At 34.8% G+C, this 21579-nt stretch overlaps 1 protein-coding gene across 10 annotated transcripts; it reads left to right on the top strand.

Moving 5' to 3' along the window:
* Positions 1–55: 55 nt before the first annotated feature.
* On the top strand, positions 56–17944 carry LOC104605403 (gamma-glutamyl peptidase 3-like). 10 transcript variants are annotated; one of them, XR_016079781.1, is made up of 11 exons: positions 56–432; positions 504–671; positions 773–940; positions 1040–1228; positions 1332–1481; positions 2766–3165; positions 3253–3387; positions 11990–15537; positions 15627–15690; positions 15878–15917; positions 16063–17944. XR_016079781.1 is itself a non-coding variant. In XM_010270149.3 (4 exons), exons 1-4 carry the CDS (start codon positions 115–117, stop codon positions 1139–1141), a joined length of 756 nt encoding a protein of 251 aa, XP_010268451.1. In that variant the 5' UTR covers positions 56–114; the 3' UTR covers positions 1142–1271. The 10 variants fall into 10 exon arrangements, 1 of the variants encoding a protein (XP_010268451.1); XR_016079785.1 differs by having other exon boundaries at positions 2766–3387; positions 11990–12202; positions 15479–15537; XR_016079782.1 differs by having other exon boundaries at positions 2766–3387; positions 11990–12202; positions 12579–15537.
* Positions 17945–21579: the final 3635 nt, after the last annotated feature.

Here is a 21579-nt window from a genome sequence, read left to right as displayed (position 1 = left end):
TGATTTAATCAGGTCGACCTTGACATACAGGCTTATAAATGCCACCTCCTCCCCAAGAAGACACAACCAAGCTTTCTTTTTTACCCTATTTCCCCTAATCTCTCTCTCTCTGAGATGAAGATTGAAAAGGGGAAGAGATATGCTGTGCTGTTAGCACTGAGAGACTCCGATTATGTGAAGAAAGTATATGGAGGGTACTTCAATGTTTTTGTTAATGCGTTTGGGGAAGAAGGAGATGAGTGGGACTCGTTTAGAGTTGTGGATGGAGAGTTTCCTGACATGGAGGAGCTTCACCAGTACCATGGATTTGTGATTACTGGGAGCCCTTTTGATGCTCATGGAAATGACCCTTGGGTCTTGAGGCTCTGTTTCCTGATTCAGACTCTGGAAGCCATGCAGAAGAAGTTGCTTGGAATCTGTTTTGGGCACCAAGTATGTGATATAATTTGTTTTGTTTTGGGAGATTAAGATATATTTAATTATTTTATCCATTTATTCTTCAGGTATTGTGCCGAGCTTTGGGTGGAATGGTAGGGAGAGCTCATACTGGTTGGGACATTGGGGTGAGGAAAGTGAAGATTAATGTTGGGGATCTGCCCTCTTCTGTTCTTTTTGCTGATCTGAAGGACATCCCACCTTGTCTTTCTGTCATTGAGTGTCATCAAGATGAGGTATATATATGGCTCCTCTCTCTCTCTCTCTCTCTCTCTCTCTCTCTCTCTCTCTCTCTCTCTTGTTGTTTTGCTAAGAAATATAAGAAACAATGGAGCAGGTTTGGGAGGTCCCTGCCGGAGCGGAGGTAATTGCCTCCTCGGAGAAGACAGGAGTAGAAGCTTTCAGCCTTGGAAACCACATTTTAGGCATTCAAGGCCACCCAGAATACACCAATGACATTCTGTACAATCTCATTGATCGTCTCATCAACAATAATTCTATAGAGGTATAACTGCTTACATGTTTATTTATAGTTTTGTTAATTAACTCGTCAAGAAAGCTTTCTTCCAAGTCATCTACTAATTTAGGGCCAACTTACTACCAGAAAGAGTTTGCCGAACAAACGAAATTAAGACTGGAAACAGCCGATGAACCAGATAGGAGAACATGGGAGAAGATTTGTAGGGGCTTCCTCAAGAGCAAATAACTTCAATCAACTTCCGATTTATTTTTAGTTGTATTTCTGTACGTAGAAGTCCAAGATCATGGACTTCTATAAATCGATACGAATACTGTAAGTGTAACCTGTTCGAAAATGATAAGGGAAATTTGTCTTATTGGTTTGAAGTCCAATGCCAGAAAGAGCATTTATTAATTGAACAACTCTACATGTTCAGATTCCCAGCAGGTGAAAAGATTTATCCGTGTCCGTGTTCTTTCTCTTTCTCTTTTTCTTTCTCTTTCTCTTCTCTAAAACCACTGTAGCATTGTTGATTCCTAATTACACGGACTTCACGGTGGACTTTGGTGATTCGAGAACTATTAAGGTCAGTATAGGGTCCATTTTCATCATTTCCTAATTTCTATCAAAACTGTTATTCTAAAGGGTTTTTAGCATAAAGGGTAACTTTTTGCCCTTAATATCAATAAAAAATAATATAATATTTAAAATAGGTAGTTTTTTTGGAAAAATATCAAGAAAGGGCATTACTGCTCGTCTTCCTCTTCTGCCTGTATTTGTATTCGTGGTAGGTTAAGGTCGCCGCAACAACTATGACCGGAGTCCTCAAGAGAAATCATGTTAGGTAAAATCATAGGTGGTATAGTGGAATGTCTTCTTGCTTCTTTAGTCAAGGTGACATCAATAACCTCGGGATCCTAGCCAACCTCAAACCAGAACTCTCTCTCTGTGAAACTTATTTCTGTAACTATAATGGCTCCAGCTGCTCCTTCAACAAAGCAAAAGGAATTCATTTATAGGTCAAGTGATCATGCTTCTACTTTCCAACTTGCCCGAGTTTGTCTTCGCCTTCCTTGGCACGTCTTATCGCGGTGCCACCAACACAATAGTGAATCCCTTATACACCTTGCTGGAGATCGCCAAATAAGCCAAAGACTCAAATGCAGCCGCCAGTTTGTTTCTAGGACATAAAGAGCATTTATGGTTATAACTTGGTCGGAATCTTATGATCCATTCACATGAATTAGGGCTGTTCATAAGAATGCCCAACCCGACCAAACCGACCAACCCGACTCGAACTAGTAGGTAGTTCCTAGTTTGAGTAGTTTCCTATTTAACTATAACTAGTCTTCTACTAGAACTAGAAGGCCCATTAGGCAATTACAATTAGAATAGGCAATCTATCCTAGTTTCTAACTTTCTATAATCTTTTACACCAAATAGGCAACCCATTAGACAATTACAATTAGAATTCAATTAGGTGTCCTTTTGTATAGGAGCAAAACCGAAACCGACCCAAACCGACTCAACCCAACTCAAACCGACCAGGTCGGTTTGGCCTATCAGTGTCAGTTTCGGTTTCCACCTCAAGTAACCCGACCAGATCGGGTCGGTTGGGAAAACCCCAATAAACCGACCCAACCCGACCCGTGAACACCCCTAGCATGAATACAGAGGTAGAAGGGGAAGACGAGCAACAATGCCCTTTCTTGATATTTTCTAAAAAAATACCCTATTTTAGTTATTATATAAAAATATTATTTTTAATGATATTAAGGACAAAAAATTGTCCTTATCTGCTTGAAACCCTTTTCTAAACGGAGTGGAGATCATGGACATTACAAATAATAGGGATACATCTTGCTTGCAGGGGTTTGGGAAGAACAACCATGTCGTCGTTGTGGTGGGTCTAGTTGCTGGATGCATTGTTGCTATTGGCATTCTGGTAGTTGTCATCTTCATTTTCATCTTCATCTTCAAATGCAAGAGGGAAAAGACATTCAGTGATTCCACAACATGGCCACCCTTGTATCTTTATGAAGGGAGTTCATACATGGATATGAACGGAGGGAGTAGTAGTAAAAATGCCTCCCCTTTTCCAAACTTAGATATCGGTTTAAAATTCCCTTTTATTGACATACTATTTGTGACAAACAATTTCAATAAGGATTTGCTTATTGGTTCTGGTGCATTTGATGAAGTCTAGAGAGCATGGATGAGACGAGGTTTATTTATAATCAAATGGATGAACTGTTGGCGATGGAACAATGGTCTCATTATAATTTTAAATTTTACTAGATTAAATTCATTGATTTATATGGGATTTGGTTTGCTAACTAGAGAGTTCATGGTTTCAGAGTTTATATAAGCACAAGGGGTCCCAGCTCTTACATATCATTAGAAGCACAAAGGACTGAAGAGATCCAGTGAGACTGCCTTTTCAGAGTTCATTCAACCCCATTCATAGTTCAGTTTGAATTCAACAATGGAAGGTAACTAACCCAACCACATTCTTTCAGTTCCCAGTTGATTTCAGCAAGTTAGAAACGGGATTAAGTCAATTATTCTGCATTCAGTTGTGCTATTTAAGAGTTTTTTTTTTCGGAACTCAATACATGCTTGAACTTAGATTTAAGTATGTGTAAGCTTTTCGATCATTTTGGGGCAATTTTTATGCAAAGAAACCAATTTATAAAGTCGGTGAGAGATGTTTTTCAAAACAAAAACAGACTTTCACCGCAGGTCGACGAGGCCATAACTGGTGGTGATATGTTACAGACAGAACTTCCGACCATCGGCGATCAATTCTGGGCGGTTGTCGGTGGCCGGAGTTGCAATAATAGGGATACTAGCCTCCCCTTCCTCAGAACCAGGTCAGATGTCGCCTGAGAAGATGACGCTCCAGGCCTGTCTGCGTCAGACCCGGTTCGCCCGAACCGAGTTGAGCGGGTCAACCCGACGAGTTACCCGGCGAGTTACTCCCAGTCAACTTGGCAAGTCGGATTTAACCGACACTGTTCAAACCGGTCCAAATCGAGATAGACCAGACCAAAAGTATTGAACAGGTCGGTTCAAGGCCCTAGAGAGCTTAGCTTATAATGAAATTTCGTATAGCGGGGTTTTAAACCACTCTGAATCTATTCATGTGGGTCCCACACCCTGGTTCACATCAGAACCTTGTGGTTCGGCCCTAGTTCAACAAATCAGAAACTTTAACAGGTCGGTTCAGTGGTTTTTGGAACTCAATCTGACTCCAGTTTTTTTTTTTTTTTTTTCCCATGGTTCAGTAATGGTATGGGTCACATCCTGACAAAATTTGATAAATTTCTGATCTGTTTTGGGCACAGGTTCATCTATTAGACCATAAGTTAGCAATATTTTCCCATTGATTTGACATAAATTTGCATGATAATGTTTTATATTTAACTAATAGATGCTTATGCCATATTATTTTATGATTTGATGTGTTGTTGCATGACATATTATCATTTGCCTCATTGTTGTTATTACTAGAGAGGATCATGCATATATGCTTTTGATTCATGCGAGGAATTGAATCAACTTAAACAGTCCCATGTAGTGAAGCCATTTGAGCTGGATTCTTTGTCTAGTCACACTCATGAAGGCTTTTATGGTTTTGAGTACAAAAGGCATTCATTACAAATAAGGGACTGTAGTTTGGCATTTGATTGAGCCCAAAGGTGGGTCATTGGGATCATCCAATCAACTTAATGGATTGAGATGGTTAATGTAAGCAATCTAATTGAGAGGTATCTTCTGCCCAAAGGTGAAAATATTTTGAAATTAGGTGGTTTACAGTTAACTAGTGGGAGACTGGCATGTGATGGTCTCGGCCCAAAGGAAAGGTTGTCAAATGGCCAATTGATTCCATTCAGAATTGATGGTCTCGAGGCACATTCATTAATTCTAGAAAACTTAGCTTAATTGACATCCCCATCAATTGAACTATTATTCTAGCTTATTCTATAGCATGTATGTGAATGATTATTTTGCTTAATGGAAACTTTGGGTGCATTATCTGGAAGTGTGAAAACCCTAACTGGGTCTAATTTCTCGGATTGAAAAGATGACACCCTATTTAATCTAGGAATTGGTAATTTAGATTTGACCTTTAGGATTGATGCCCCTCCAAGAGGAAAAGAAAGCATATGAAGGATGGGAAAAGTCTAATAGGCTTAGCCAAGGATTAGAGGTGATATCCCAAATAAACCATTAGCCAAGGATTATCTTCAAGCAATTGGAGAGCATTTAACAACATCCACCTAATCATTGGCCATCACACTCATAACCCAACTAGAGACCATGAAGTATGATGGACATAGTGGTATAAGAGAACACATCCTGAAAATTTCAGACATAGAAAGCCAACTAAAGGGTTTGGACAATTTGATGTCTTTAAGACAACTTATAACGCTCAGAAAGAGAAATGGAAGATGACAGAATTGATCAATAAGTGTGCACAAGAAGAAAGAATCTGACAAAATAGACCCGAGGGTGCACACCTGGGAATTCAAGGATTAACAAAAGGAAATAACAAGTTCAAGAGATTTGGGGAAAAGATGAAAAGGACTATAGAATCTAGCAATGGTCAAGCATGTAAGCCAAACGGGAAAAAGAGAGTGGCATGTTTCTAGTGTCACAAAAGAGGCCACGTAAAGGAAGACTGTTTTGGTTACAAAGAATGGCTGACAAAGAAAGGTAGCACCCTATCTCAAGTGTGTTTTAAGTCTCATTTAGCCGTTGCCCCATCAAATACTTGGTGGGTTGGCACAGGAGCCACAATTCACATTTGTAATTCCATGCAGGAATTTCTAAACCAATGGAAGGCCAATAACCAACAAAGAATCATCTCCATGCGAAATGGGATAGAATCTAAAGTTGAAGCCATTGGTCTTGATCGTTTGACTCTCAAAAGTGGTTTTATTCTTAGTTTAGAATATATCTTTTTGTTTTCTCGATGACAAGGAATCCTATATATATCTGTTGCAGAAAAACCCCAAGAAAACAGATTCGAAATGGCATTCAAGCGAAAACAAAACAGAGATAAAGAGAAAACAAGCATAGAGAACACAGATTTACGTGGTTTGGCTTATAGCCTACGTTCACAGGCGAAGGAGGAATAGAAATCTACTATGTAGTAGGTAATGGAGAACAAATACAGAGTTGTACTCTCATGGTAAAAACCCTAAGACCCAAATACACCCAATGTCTCACTCCTCTCTCACAAGACTCAAACCTTTGTATATAAGAGGGAAAACCCCCAAAATACATGACTCTTCATATTCGGTCCAGACCGATAAGATGAATATGGGTCGGGTTATGCATCCACCACAAACCACTATGAAATTTTGCCATCGGGTTTTCTCAAATTAATTCGGAGCAGATTCATGAAGCGGGTCGCCACAAATAATTCAAGGCACAAACATAACAATATTTGTCTCAAAACTAGACCAATTAGGTTTTGAATTCCACTTTTGTAATCAAACTATGACTAATATTTCGTATTCTTAGCTTGGTGGAACTGGCTCTTTAGTTGGTCTTTATTTACTTGATCTTGACTCTTCTTTTGCTTAGTCTCTTCTTTCCTTGAATATTGGGACCAAACATAGTTTTGAGAATAATAAATCTTCTATATTATGGTGTAGATGACTAGGCCATATCTCTAGAGAAAGACTAGAGAGATTGGTCAAAGAAGGGGTCCTAAATACATTAGATTTTTCTATTTTGGTGTTTGCATTGATTGCACGAAAGGAAAGTTAACCAAATCTAGGAAAAGGGGTGCTACTAGAAGTAATGATCTCTTAGAAATAATCCATATGGATATTTGTGGCTTGTTCCCTACTCCTTGGGGTGGGCAAAGGTATTTTATTACCTTCATAGATGATTTTTCCCATTATGGTTATGTGTACTTAATAAAAGAAAAATCAGAAGCGCTAGAAGCATTTAAATTATACAAGACAAAATTTGAACATCAACTTAATAACAAAATTAAAAATAGTCTGGTCTAACTGTGGTGGTGAATACTATAGTAGATATGATGAAATTGGATGTAATCCAAGGCCATTTGCTAGATTTCTACAAGATTGCAAAATAATTGCACAATACACAATGCCAGCAACCCCTAAACAAAATGGTGTAGATGAACGGAGAAAGCACACCTTAAAAGATATGGTAAGGAGCATGATAAGTAATTCCACCTTACTGGAATTAATCCTGTGGGAAGAAGCATTAAAACTGCGGCATATATCCTAAATAAAGTTTCTACTAAGGCAGTGTCCAAGACCCCTTTTGAGCTATGGATGGGCAGAAAGCCCAGTTTGGGTCACATCCGTGTTGGGGGATGTGCTACAGAACCTAGAATATATAACCCACAAGAAAGAAAGCTTGATCCTAAAACAGTGAGTTATTATTTCATTGGCTATCTGGAACGGTCAAAAGTTATAGGTTTTACTACCCAACTAACAATACCAAAATTGTAGAAATTCTAAATGCTAAATTCATTGAGGACAGTGACACTAGTGGGAGTGTTGGATCACGGCACATGGCATTTGAGGATAATCGAATTACAAAACCTCTATCAGTTCCTCCAAATGATTTGATCATTCCAACAATAGCCATGCAAGATGATGATGAAAATCATCAAATGCTGGAAACACAAACACCTCACATAGAAAAAGTCCCTATTAAACCAATGGTTGTTCCATTACGTAGGTCACAAAGAGAGAGAAGACTTGCTATCCCGAATGACTATGTAGTATATCTACAAGAGAGCAACTATGATTTTGGTACAAAAGATGATCCCTTAACATTTTCTCAAGCCAAGGATAGCAAGTCATGCTCTTTTATGGTTAGACGCCATGAAGGATGAGTTGAGCTCAATTCATAGGAACCAACTCTAGATTCTAGTTGACTTACCGCAAGGGGCCAAACCCATTGGCTTCAAATGGGTGTTTAAAACTAAAACGTGACTCCAAAGGTAAAGTTGAGAGATACAAAGCTAGACCTTTTGTTAAGGGCCTTACTCAGAAAGAAGGCATTGATTATAGAGAGACATTCTCTCATGTTTCAAATAAAGGTTCATTAAGAATAATAATGGCCTTACTAGCTCATTTTGATTTAGGGTTACATCAAATGGATGTGAAGACTGTTTCTTAAATGGTGACTTGTCTAAGGACGTTCATATGGTTCAACTAGAAGGTTTTTAGATTGAGGGAAATGAACATTTGGTTTGCAAGCTTTACAAATCCATTTATGGGTTAAAACAAGCATCCAAACAATGGTACTTGAAATTTGATGCAGTAATTACCTCATATGGGTTTAAAGAAATTACAGTTGATGATGTATATACTTAAAAGTCAGTGGGAGTAAGTTCATCCCTTTAGTTTTGTATGTCGATGATATTTTGCTTGCTAATAGTAGCATTGGCTTGTTACATGAGACCAAGCAGTTTCTATCTCAAAATTTTGAGATGAAGGATCTTGGTGAAGAATCATTTGTTATCGGCATTGAGATTCTTTGAGATCAGTCTCATGGGTATCTTAGCTTGTTCTAAAGAGCCTACATTGATAGAGTTCTAAAAAGGTTCGGCATGCAAAACTATAAAGGTGGAAAGGTGCTTATTGTTAAGGGTGATAAATTTAGTAAACTATGGTGCCCGAGAAATGACCTAGAGCGGAATCAAATGAAAAATGTTCCCTATGCATCAGCAATAAGGAGTTTAATGTATGCTCAGGTTTGTACACAACTAGATACTACATTTGTTGTTGGCATTCTAGGCAGATACCAGAGCAATTTAGGGATGGATCATTGACAGGTAGCAAAGAAAGTTATGAGATATTTGCAAGTGACTAAAGATTACATGCTCACATACAGAAGGTCAGATAGACTTGAAGTGGTGAGATATTCAAATTATGACTTTGCCAATTGTCAAGATAGTAAAAAATCCACTTTAAGTTATATCCAAGGATTAAAGTATCGTTATCGGGTCGTATCGGACAATTTGGATACGGATACGAACACAAATATGCTTGGGAAATGCATGGATACAGACGAAAAATATGAAAATGCTTGGGTATTCTAAGGAAATGCAAATAAATTCAATAATTATATTAATAACTTCAAGTTTAATGTCAAAATAACTGTAAATTAAATAATGTATAAATACATAGGAATTTATTTTAATGGTATATCTAAAGAAATATATTACCATTGATATAACGGGATGCATTGATATTATACAATTTTATTGATAATGCATCAATTTTAATTTTTATTAAAATCCAAGGAATAAATAATATGCAACCATTATGTTTGAATATTTTATAAAATAATGATTATAATTTATCAAGTCTATATTAACAATTCTAAGTATTAAAATAATTATTCTATTAATAATATTTTTATTTGTATAAATTTATTGAAACTAAAAATCATTTATATATATATATATATATGTGTGTGTGTGTGTGTGTGTGTGGATTTGATAAATTATTTATTTTTTTGGTTTATAAAATAATAATTTTGAATATTATTCTTGTTAATTTGTACTTGGAGTTATTGAATATACTATTTATTTAGATTAAATGTAAGAATTAATTTTAATAAAAGATAATTTATTTCATTTATTATAACAAAATGGACGGTGACTTGATGGTTAAGATCCTTGCACTCTTGGATGTTACGCAACTTGAGATTTAGGGATTGAATCACATTAAAACCCTTTTTCTAGTAAAGCACTTTTCTGTGTGATATGCAAGTTTGATGCGCCTCTATATCAATGCATACTAGTCGTTACTTTGCGATATGTGCCGATACAAGTCCGTATCGGACCGATACGCTTAACTGATACGATATAGTGCCAGTTGTGGCGCATCTCGTATCTTCCTCTATCGATTCCGATACGATCTACCCTGTATCGGGTGTATCGTTTCAATATTTTAAGCCTTAGTTATATCTTTATGAAGGTCGGTGGAGCCATATCATGAAGAAGTGTTAAGCAAACACTTATAGCTTCATCAACAATGAAAGCAGAATTTATAGTGTGTTTTGAAGCTACAAATCCTGCGTTGTGGTTGCAAAATTTCATCTCAAGATTGAAAGTGGTTAATTCTATTTCTAGGCCATTGGTCATTTTCTATTCCAAGCCATGTTGCACGCATGGGACATTTTTAGAGTTTTAATCAAAGATTTAAATATCGACACAAACTCACATCACATAAAGTGCATAAATCCGTTGCCGTGATTTTAAACCACCAAACCACACTTTATCTTGTGGTAATTAACAATATAAAACACATTTTATAATGTTTGTATCTACATGCAATTTAAAAGAACACATGTTTATATTTAACTCTAAGTATTCAAAGCAATAATATTCAAAATTAGTAATTAATATTTAATTTACATTAACAAGTAATAACAACACATTTATTATTTACAATAAATAAAAATATTGCTTACAAAATATTGAAAAATATAATATTAAATAGAATCTATCAAATCAAAAAATCTACATTTATTTAAAAAAAATGTTTTTTTATTTCATATAACTTTATACAAATAAAAATATTAATAATAGAAGAATTATTTTAGTAATTAAAAATTATGAATTTGTATATGATATATCAAAAATTTTAACAAATTTGATATACTTTAAGTTAAGATTATATTTTTATAAATTATTAATTGATATTTTGATTTCCATTTGAGAATTTAACATTTATTTGATTTTTTATTAATGTTAAAAAATTAAAATAGTAAAATAAAAAATAATAATAATTAAAATATAATAGGCACATATGTTTAGTGTCTTGAACTCTTGATTGATGCATTATAAATAAAATTATATGATATCTATGCATCTTGGTATATTAATTGTAATATATCTTTACCATTAAAATATACATTTTTATGTATTTAAATACTATTTATGACTATTTTAGTCTTAAATTTAGTGTTATTAATATGTTTGTGGAACTTGTATGTATTTCCCTAGCATATCCATGTGTTTCCAAAGCATATTTGTATTTGTATTTGTATCCGTATCTGAGTTATCCGATATGATACCTGATACCAATACTTTAATCATTGATTTTGATTATCATGATTATGGGAGGTTGTATTTGGCTTAATACTAACACTTGTAATTGTGATCACATGTTTTTTATCCTCATTTATATACATTTATTTTCCATATTGGTGCACGTGTGTATGGAAATTATAATCGGTTGTGTCCTAGTCTGAGACACATTTTTTTACCTATGCATGGCATGGTTATTCATTAAATTGTGGCTATGCAGTGAAACCTGGACTCTGGAGTTGGGTGTATTGCCATTATATCTATGAATAGTCTTGTATCAATGAAATGGTGTAATGGCTCATGATTCTATGTTGGTGCATTCTAGAACTCCATCGACAGTGATAAACATATATCATAAAGTAGTGGTTTGTTTTTCAAAATAGAGTGCACACTCAATAGTCATTTAAAAGTTGTTAATTCAATAGTCTTTCTAAAGTGATTTTCAAAATAAAAATATAGTAAACCAAGTGAGAGAATTTTGGTGGTGGAACAATGGTCTCACTATAATTTTAATTTTTATTTCGAAAAATTACACACTAGATTAACATGGTGTTTGGAAGCGTGGGCTCTTTTTGGAACCGATTTTCAAGAAAAATGCTTCCAAGACCCGTTTTTCACAAAAAAAAATGCTTCTACCACGTAGGCAGTGAGCAACACTATGCTGTTTGGTAAGGTGATTTTCATCATCGTTTTTCATGTATGTGCTGACAGGTAAGCACCACATAGGATACACATCAGTCAACCATTGGGGGAAACGGTTCACCGATGCATGAAATGCCAATTTCATGCATTGGTGGGGTCCTAATTTTCGAGGCATGCCCGATTTTTTTAATAATCGGCTGAACCAAACAATGAGATACATGGGCAAATGTTGAAATGCCTATGTGGATCCGACGTGGCACCTTTTTTTTTTTTGAAAAACATATGCGATTCCAAACATCCCCTAAATCCATTGGTTTATATGGGACTTGGTTTTTTGACTGGAGAGCCCATAGTTTCAGAGATCCAAAGTTGGTGATGGAGTGACTCTGAACCACTATATAAGCACAAGGGGTCCCCAGCTCTTACATATCATTAGAAGCATGAAGGAGAGGATCCATCCCTCTTTGCATTTAGTAGTGGAGAGAGTTGAAGAGCTCCGATGAGATTCTGCCTTCTCAGAGTTCATCAATCCCATTAATAGTTCAGCTTGAGTTCAACAATGGAAGGTAAGCAACCCAACCATTCTTTCAGTTTCCAATTGATTTCAGCATGTTAGAAACGGGATTAAGTATTATTTTGCATCTAACATGAACTTTAAATTGTCCTTTTACTATATTTGATTGGATTTTCCATTGAAGAAAAGGTGAAGGAAAGTTGGTGTTAAATCAATGGTTTTATTTATTTTCCAACGTGGAGGGGATGTAAATGCAACCAATCACATTGGATAGATGACACTGCATTAGAGTGTTGTAAGAGATGCAATTCCATGTTGATGAACTCTTACTCCAAGTTGGAACTTAAGTCAATGTTGTTGATTTGTATGATTATCAAGTTTGTAAAATTGGTAAGCAAACTAAGAGTCTTTTGAAAGTACATCTACAGGGACTTGGGAATGTAGAGATTGGAGCCAGTGATGCTATTGCAACAATTTTTCAGACATTTTTTCCGATGATATTTTCTTTTCCAATGTCATCTTCCACATATTAGAGCCAATGCGAAGAACTATTTAATAAAGAGCACTTGAAGGGCATTTGTATCCTTTTATATGCCACTTGACAACTGGTTAATGATAGGTACGATATTCGCATGTTTTGAAAGTTTGAGTATTGGATTGGCACATTTTAAAGTTCGGGAACCAAAATGACAGTAGGCCCAAAGCACAGGGTACTAATCTAAAATTTTCCCACAAGGAAAAGTCGAAGAAATCCAAGGTATGTCTACAGGGGAGAACTCAGTAAGTGAATCTAGGTTGGTGATAAAAGAAAGGGACAAGGTAGAAGCAAAACAAGGGCTATAATATGAATACCTTATCCAAGAAGGGTCTTTTATAATGAAAGGATTGTGCTCGTCAAAGAGTCATGATCCTATTAGTAGACTACTAGGCCCAGTTTGCACTTCCTAAAGGTCATCCTTATCAAGACCTTTGGCTCGTTGGAGGCATTCGACTAAGACTGCTTGGTCAGGTCAGTGGCTAGACTAGTTCAAGTCATTAACGAGTTTCCTTAGACATTACGTCTGAGGCCACATGGTAGCACAGAGTTGGGTCGTACAAATGGGCCAAGAGGTGTAAATCCCATGGGCCAAGTTTTCCTATGCCCTGTCATTTGAGATTCATATAAATTGTACACTTCAAATAATAAAGTATTAATTTCTTCCTTTTTATTTTCAATTTCAATATTCATATTTTCATAATATGATTCAAATAAAACATTTAAATCATATTTCCTAATCCTAGGATCTAATATTGTAGCTAAGCAATAAAGAGAAGAAATTTTCTCCCAAGATTATTTAAATTTATTTTTCATTATTTCAACAATACTTTTAAATTTTGAATTATTATTATATTTCTCAAAACATTCACTAATCATAAATAAATGATTAACTAAAATACAACTAGTTCAGTAATAAACACACAAAAATTCATTCGTTGTATCATAAATTTTTTGTAAAAATCATTTATACAAATTGCCACTTTCCAGTCATCTTCAAGTATAATATCATGTGGCAATTTTGCATTATTAAAATAAGTAAGAACTTGTTTGTAAGAAATGTAATTAACTTTCTAACATAGAATAAGTAGAATTCCACCTATGTTGAACATCTAATAGAAAATTTTTATATTTTAAACCATAATTTTGACATAAATATTTAAATCATTGTTTTCTTGTTCCTAAACTTCTAAATCTATATAATACAATTTCAAATTTTAGAAATATAATGAGAAATAATATTTAAAGCATCCTGAACACATAAATTTAAGATGTGCATGCACATCTAATATGAAATAATTTACCATTTAAACATTGTTTAATTGAGATTTTAAAATATTTATTGTTGAATCATTATTACTAGCATTATCAAAACTAATAGAAAAAAGTTTATATTCAATTTTATAATTATGTAAAGTATTTAAAATACTTGCAACAATTGCTAATTAAAGTGGTTGTTTATCATGTACAATATATTTTACTAATTCTTGCCTTATTTTTTCTTAAGAATATTTAAAAGTACCAAAAAAACCCATGCCCAATTTGTGTTTGTGATGATTGTTTCCCTATTCCTTCATTTTTTTGATTGTTGAGAATATGTTTGCCTAAGTTGCTAGTACCAAAAAACCCGGATTGTCGGTTCACAATCTCAACTTGATTTCAATAGTTGAAGCCTCCTAAATTGCTAAATTAAGATACTTGAGCAAGTCTTCTTGTTTAAACTTGAATTAATTTGAGAATTGGAGAATAAAGAGAGTATGAGAGCGTATACAAGAGAGTATGAAAAAGTATAGGAATTGATGTGATGAGAATGGTGGAGGATAAGTGTATATATAGGAATTGGAAATAATTTAATAACCCAAATTACCCTGAAACATATGAGATGTTATCTATTGCATCCAAGTTTAAAGAGATGTTTCAAAGATTTTGGGATCGAGAGCCACATGATTTTTGTTGTCTAAGCATCGAAAACTGGGAGAAAGTTTGTGAAGTTTTAGAAGTATTTAGCTATGCTACTAATATCATTTCTGAGAGTGATTGTCCAACTTCAAATTTTTGTTGTCCAAGACGAAAATGATTTTATTCAAGTGATGGTTAGGAAGATGAAGAAGAAGTTTGACAAGTATTGGGGGAAATGTACTTTGTTGATGGCTATAGCTGCCATCCTATATCGGAGGTGCAAAATGAGGGTGATTGAGTTTTGTTTCCCTAGAAGGTATCCTAAGAGAGAAGCTCAAGAGAATATTTTAAGAGTGAGGGATGTTTTGTATGATCTTTATGGCGAATATGTGGCTGAATATCATTCTAGCAATTATGAGTAAAGTGTTGAAACTCAATTGCTTAATTCTAATATTACAAGTGTTGTACAATCTTCGTCTTTGGGTTGGTTAGAACTTGCACACTTTGTAAGGGCAATTGAAAGCGTTCAAGAACAAAAATCTGATCTAGATCTATAAGAGGACTGCTATATATGTGAAAGAGATTCAACAAATTTTAATGCTTTGGATTGGTGGAAAATAAAGAATTTGAAGTACCATGTTTTATTTATGATGGCTCGAGAAATTTTGGCTATTCCTATCACCACAGTGGCTTCAAAAGCTACTTTTAGGTTGTGTTTAGTTTAAAAGAAAAAGTAGGGAAAGGAAGAGAAAGGTAGGGAAACCTTTACAAACCTTGTATAGGTTCCTCTGTCTTTCCCTTCCTTTCCCTACCTTTTCCTTCAAACCAAACATAGCCTTAGTGTTGGGAGTAGAGTCATTGATACTTATCGTGCCTCTTTGCCTCCTGACATAGTGCAAGCCTTACTTTGTGGTGGAGATTGGTGCCATAATATTCATGGAGTAAAGAACAAGGTGAGCTCATTCATTTTTAATTACAATGTGCTTAGTTTTTCTATTTTAGCCTTACATAAACTAATTTTTGTTTTTCCTTATCTTTGTAGAAGGAGAGGAAGCCAATTGAAATTATTCTTCCCATTACAAGCTGATATTTTTATCTCATGCATGGTAAACACATATTTGATTTCACCAAAATGATGTTACTTGTTATTATACTCTATTTTTTAATTTACTACAAAAAAAAAATTATATTTAATAATTTTATCTTTGCAAGTTTTCAGCTTTACCATTCAAGATTTAACTTCCATAGCTTCTTGGAATCTTAGACATTATTGATATATTTGGTGTTATACAGGTAAAAGGATTTGATAACCTCTTCTTTTATAAGATTAAAGGTGGGTGGGCATTTGGTGCAAGAGATTATGTACCTACAATTGTATAAGTGTTCTCACTTATATCTCATAACAGGTTCTAATAACTTGAGGAATTTAAACTTGGTAGCAGGTTCTGCTAGCTTGATTATTCTCCCTTTCCTTGCAGGTAGAATGATTTTCAAACCAATGAAATAAGTATTTCAGATGAAAATGTAAGAGACCCCAATGTTGGGGTGCAGAGTTCCACAGAATATGAGATCCTAGGTTAATACTTAAACTTCTGATTTTCTTAAGATGATTTTTCTTTGTTGACATATGTCGATTTTGAATGCATCAAAAATCTACAATTGTCCATCCATCATCTTCTTACAAATGTAGAATACATGTTACTATCCAGATGACCATCATGCTTGTTGTTTAGTTTGATATTATAATTTTTTTTGTTGTTTTATATTTAAATTTTCTCCTTATATGAATATTGTTTTATTTGAATTATAGATTCATCAAATAAATGAAGTATTTTAAGTAGTATTGAAATTTCTTGTACTCGTGTATACTATTAAACAATTCTCCTATGCAAGTTTATAATTATGGTACTTCAATTGCCTATAGGCAAGTGATCTACCACTTTAAAGATAGAATCAACCTAATTGCTCTTGGTATGAAACTACATTTAAAAATATTTAGCAAATACTCTATAGCAAAAGTCTGAGTTGGATGATTATGATTATTCAATTGGCTTGTTATTTTGTCAAACGATACCTATATATGGTAGACTTGATTTAGCTACTCCAATCGAGTCGAGTTCAATCTCGAGCCTGTAACCTCAATCTCAATCGAGTTGAGTCAAGTCGAGACTCGAGTATGGTGAATTTACCATCGATTCGAGTCCGAATTGGATTTCAAAACTTGAGTTAAGTTCGAGTTGAGTTTTGAGTAGGGAATTTTTTAGTCAAGCTCAAGCTTGAGTAGTGCAATGTCTCGATTCGGATCGGCTTGATTACACCCCTAGTTTTAACAAAAAGTTTGTGGGGCCAAGGACTCCCACCAATATACTTGGCTCTGCCCTTGGGCAAGAGTATAGTTTGATCTTAGCCATTGCATTAGTTCTTCCTTCTACATTGACAAAGTTTATCATGTAATGGAAGATTTTTTTTTTTTTGAATATGAAATTGATGACATGGATTCACTCATGTGGTGTGTCAATTCCTTGATTGGAGAAAGTGGTTTGAATAATGATTCGTCTGTTGATGAGTGAATATTTGTTCATAACTTTTGATAGTTGATATATGAGTGAATACCCCAATAATCAAATGCCACACCAAAGTTTGGATCAATATTTGGATAAACCATTCTTCCCTAGAAATCCAATTTTCAATAAATTAAATTCATGAAGAGTCAATAGTCTAAAGTATACTATACTCTCTAAAATGGCACATGATGTATTGGTGATATCAATTTCTACTATTGCATCAGAGTTGGCATTCTCTACAAGTGATAGAGTAATTGATTCAAGAAATAATTACCTTCTTCCTAATATTGTTGAAGCCGTAATATGTGGACAATATTGGTTTCCGAAATTATATATTAGTAAGTAAAGAAACATTTTTTGATTGACTTTAGATTTATTTGATGGATATACTAATTTTCATTTCAAGGCTTGCTAGAGTTTAAGAGTTTTGATCATCAAGAAATGGTAAGAAAGGTTAACACAAACCAATTACTTTATTCTTTAATTATAATCATATGAATGCAAATATGTTTTGATTATTTTTCTTTTAGGAGCGGGAGATTGGACTAAAAGATTGGAAATGGGAGGATTGCATTTGGATTTATTTTGGAGTCTTGGACTTAATGGTTAGTGGACTTGGAGTTGTCTAAGTATTGGATTTCCTGTGGAGTCTTGAACTTGTGTAGATTTTATATGTTGTGTTTTTTCAAATTAGACTAATGGAGTTGTTTTATTAAAACTTGAAAAACATAATGATCTTGATAATTTAATGCATTGTATGGTTATGGTTTAATGATCCAATGGATGTTTGAGAATTTGTTAAGTTTTCAATTCTTAATGATTTAATGGATTGTCAATCATTTAATGGTTTTATGAATGGTTTAATGGATGTTTTAGGATTCATTAAAATTTCAATTCTTAAAGTATGTGGGTTTGCTTAATTTTTCCCATTAGCTTCAAGATTGCTATTATTTTGTTCTTAGAAAGGTTAAAATGAAATTATTATTACAAGAACATTATGGTATATGGAGGTTGTATGATTGTAAGATAAATTTTATATGCATGCTATTTGTAATCAATATAACTTGTTAAATTGACATTTATTGTGGTCATTTTTCCCATCATCATCAAGATTGCTATACGTTGTTGTCTCTTTACAAGTTGAATAAAATGTTTTTCTTCCTTCCTGTAAGTACATGGAATTTGGCATCACATTACCTACAAAGACCAACTTATAGTGAGCCTACACAAATGGACAACATGTAAAATAAATGATGACGATGCAATGAAGAACTAAAACAATGTTTTAGCGCATTGTTTCCCATAGGCACACTCACGGCCTTTCCCAAATCTCCATGTAGAAACACCATAACAACACACCACACCTTAGTCCTTCAGCTCATCTTCCTAAAAAAAATTATGCAATGTATTGTGATACGTTTGCTCTACATCTCAAGGCATCATGACCCTACGATATGATCTATCATTTTTGTATCAACATTTAAGAATTTTTTAGAGAAACCCCTCTAGTGCTGCATAGAGTCAAGCTTCTAGAAGGAGATTATTTACACTCATGCTCATGTGTATACTCTAGGAGAAAAAAGATCTTCGATATTGACATATCTGCATAAACATGTGGCGAAACCCTGGCTCACTTATCAATTTGGATCTAATGAACTTTGGATTTCCTATCCAAAGCGGGAAAGCTTCCCCTTCTTTCCTTAAGAGGAACTTCTATAAATAGGAGACATTTAGAGATCATCACATACTCGTTATGGAAACCTTGCATAAGCTCTATTATCCCAAAAATGCCTTCCCTACTTCTTTACTCGTTGTCATTCTTAACCTCATAGGGAACACCCCCACTGCCATCTACCATCCTTTAGGTAGACATTCCCAGTGTCACATACCTATTATCCACCTACACCACAAAATACATGTATTAAGCATTAATAGGATTTTTTATTCAAGTATAATTAGGTTAGATCCAATTGTCCCTGTTACCCATTGGCTTGGTACTAGTACTAGTTTTGATTTTATCTAACCAACCGGGTATGGTTTGGTTCTGGTACTATCAGTTTTAGCAATTGATTTGGTACTAGTACAATCTTGAACCAAACCCAAATCATTGGCAACCTTAGATCTTGGCATGCTAGAGGTGCTGGGGTGAGGTTGGTTGGTCGATTCAGTAGTTAGGCTGGTTTGGGTCATTAGCAGGTTTCTTGAGTATTTTGTTCAAGGACACATGGTAGCTCGGGATTGGGCTATGCGAATAGGCTTCATCACTATCAATCTTTTTAGAATCATCTTGATCGTCTTATCTAGCACCATTGGCCTGGGAACCAAAAACAAAACTAGACGAGTTCTCTTAACTCCAATTCTTCCTCAACCTATAATTGGACAAAATCACTCTGAGTATGGCCTTTTCTTCTAAGAGGAATTGCAACCTTGATCTATGGTTTGGGGAGATTTATAACTCTAGATTGGAAAAAGCTACCAACACCCTCAAGAAAATGTAAAGTAGGTTCTCATATTGATAAATTGCCCAAACCTAAAAATTAACAAAAGCCCCAGCCTTTAAATTAATGTTTATCAATAAATAGGGCCTGCTTGGGAGGGCTTTAATGCTGATTGAGTTTTGTTGGTTGAGCCACCTCGGAGAAGTTATCAAAAATTGCCTCACCAAAATGTCAATATCTTAGTTCATGTAAGCATGTTTTTGTCTTTTTAGGTTTTTCACCAAATATAGTTTCATGGATTTCCATGTGGGACTATATTGCAACACTAGAAGTTGCTCTATGAAAGCCCTCCAATAAGGGCACATAATCACTTTTGAAGCATAAATAGTAGTTTAGAGTGATTATGTGCCCTTATGGGAGGGCTTTCATAGGGATAAGTTGTGGGAGGGCTTATGTGCCCTTATGAAAGCCCTCCCCAATATCCAACCTAACATGCTTGAGGGGTAAGTTGTGGTCTCGAATTGAAACTTCGGCTTTTTTAATATTCTAATTCAATTGGGACAGCCATACAAAGCATTCATTAAGGAGAACCCATTGGTTTATGGATACCAACGCCCAAATTATTAAGCACAACCTATTAGTCATCCTTATATCTAAATATGCACGTAAAAAGATTTCTTGCAAAGGAAAAGCTCATTTTATATTCATTTAAACCCTACATAGTGTTCACCTTAGGCTCAATTTGCATTTGCATTCTTCCCAAACCGAGCTTTACAAATGCTTGAACATGAATAGTAATCTTAGGGAATTACCACCCATTAGACAAACCCTAATCCTCCATAACATCTTGAAATAGATTGTTATAAAATCAAGCATGCCAAAGTTTCTTTCCTCATTATCTCTATGCATATTTGCAACTAGCACTTGAATATTATCTTCTACTCGATTCATCCTACAAAATGTAAAGAAATTATAAGAACCTCACCTTAAGGGGGAGAAAACCCTACATTAGGAGCTAAGGCAAAAAAAAAAAAAAAAACTAGGAAATAATAGAACAACATAAAAGAAAGAATTATAGGAAGTACAAAGAATCTACATTTCAAATGTCAAGACAGAGCAAATAAGCCAAAGAAAGAATATAGCAACTAATCATCTACAAATAGTTGTAGTTGTATTTAAATGATTTGAGAGCTCTAAAATGGTTGTTGATCCACAAGGTTGGTTATAATAATAATAGATTATTGGGTTGAGATTAGCTTTGATTATCATGGATTGATTATTTATTAGCAAAAATATAGAGATAGCCCCAATTTGATACTGATCGTATCGTTAAATTAGGTTGGTTGTGGCAGTAGGGATGCAACTCCGCTAAATAAACCTATTCATGGGCTATGATTTCACTCTTCATTAATAGATTTTTTTAAGGACCGTGCCCAAGCTTAGCATGACCATCGGCCCTACAACTTGGGTTTGAGCCCGGGCTTGGGCCCAAGCCCGAGCCCAACACATATCATTAGTTCAGCCCGATTGTGTTTTGGGCCGTTTTTTTTTGACAAATCCCAAGTCCAGCCTGAAACACAAAAGAGCTTGGTGTTTTGGGCCCGAGGTCAAGCCCGAGCCATCGGGCTACCCGACCCACGAACGGGTCTACCTTTAAAGTGTGGGTATATAATAAAAAATCCTATTAGGGATGGTTCAAGACTAGTTCTAAGCATCTTAGTGGGTCAAATTAAGGTGGCGTTTGGTAACGCAAATTGACCACCAAATACTGAAAATTTTGCTTTTCAATGTTTGGTGGTCTTTCGGTTTTACCTCTTAATGGAGCCATTGAACATCAAAAAATGCTATGAATGATTTAAACACTAAGCTACCTCTGAGCGGATTTGGAGGTAGAACATGAAAATTGTATTCCAGTAGTGTCCCTTTAAGGATGAGCTTGGAAAAGATGCAAATAAGTGTGAATGCAAATCTGTAGAGTGTAAAACGGTTCATA

The sequence above is a fragment of the Nelumbo nucifera genome, chromosome 8, assembly GCF_055504915.1.
Source record: "Nelumbo nucifera cultivar China Antique chromosome 8, China Antique-T2T, whole genome shotgun sequence".
NCBI lineage: Eukaryota > Viridiplantae > Streptophyta > Magnoliopsida > Proteales > Nelumbonaceae > Nelumbo > Nelumbo nucifera.
The sequence above is the reverse complement of the archived record's forward strand: the minus strand, read 5'-3'. Positions and strand labels throughout refer to the sequence as shown.

Excerpts from the sequence above, each read along its gene's own strand:
- LOC104605403 (XM_010270149.3), top strand. The coding sequence starts at position 115 with ATGAAGATTGAAAAGGGGAAGAGATATGCTGTGCTGTTAGCACTGAGA. Across the intron at positions 672-772 it reads TTGAGTGTCATCAAGATGAG|GTTTGGGAGGTCCCTGCCGG; the intron begins GTATATATATGG and ends ACAATGGAGCAG. Across the intron at positions 941-1,039 it reads TCAACAATAATTCTATAGAG|AAAGAGTTTGCCGAACAAAC; the intron begins GTATAACTGCTT and ends ACTTACTACCAG.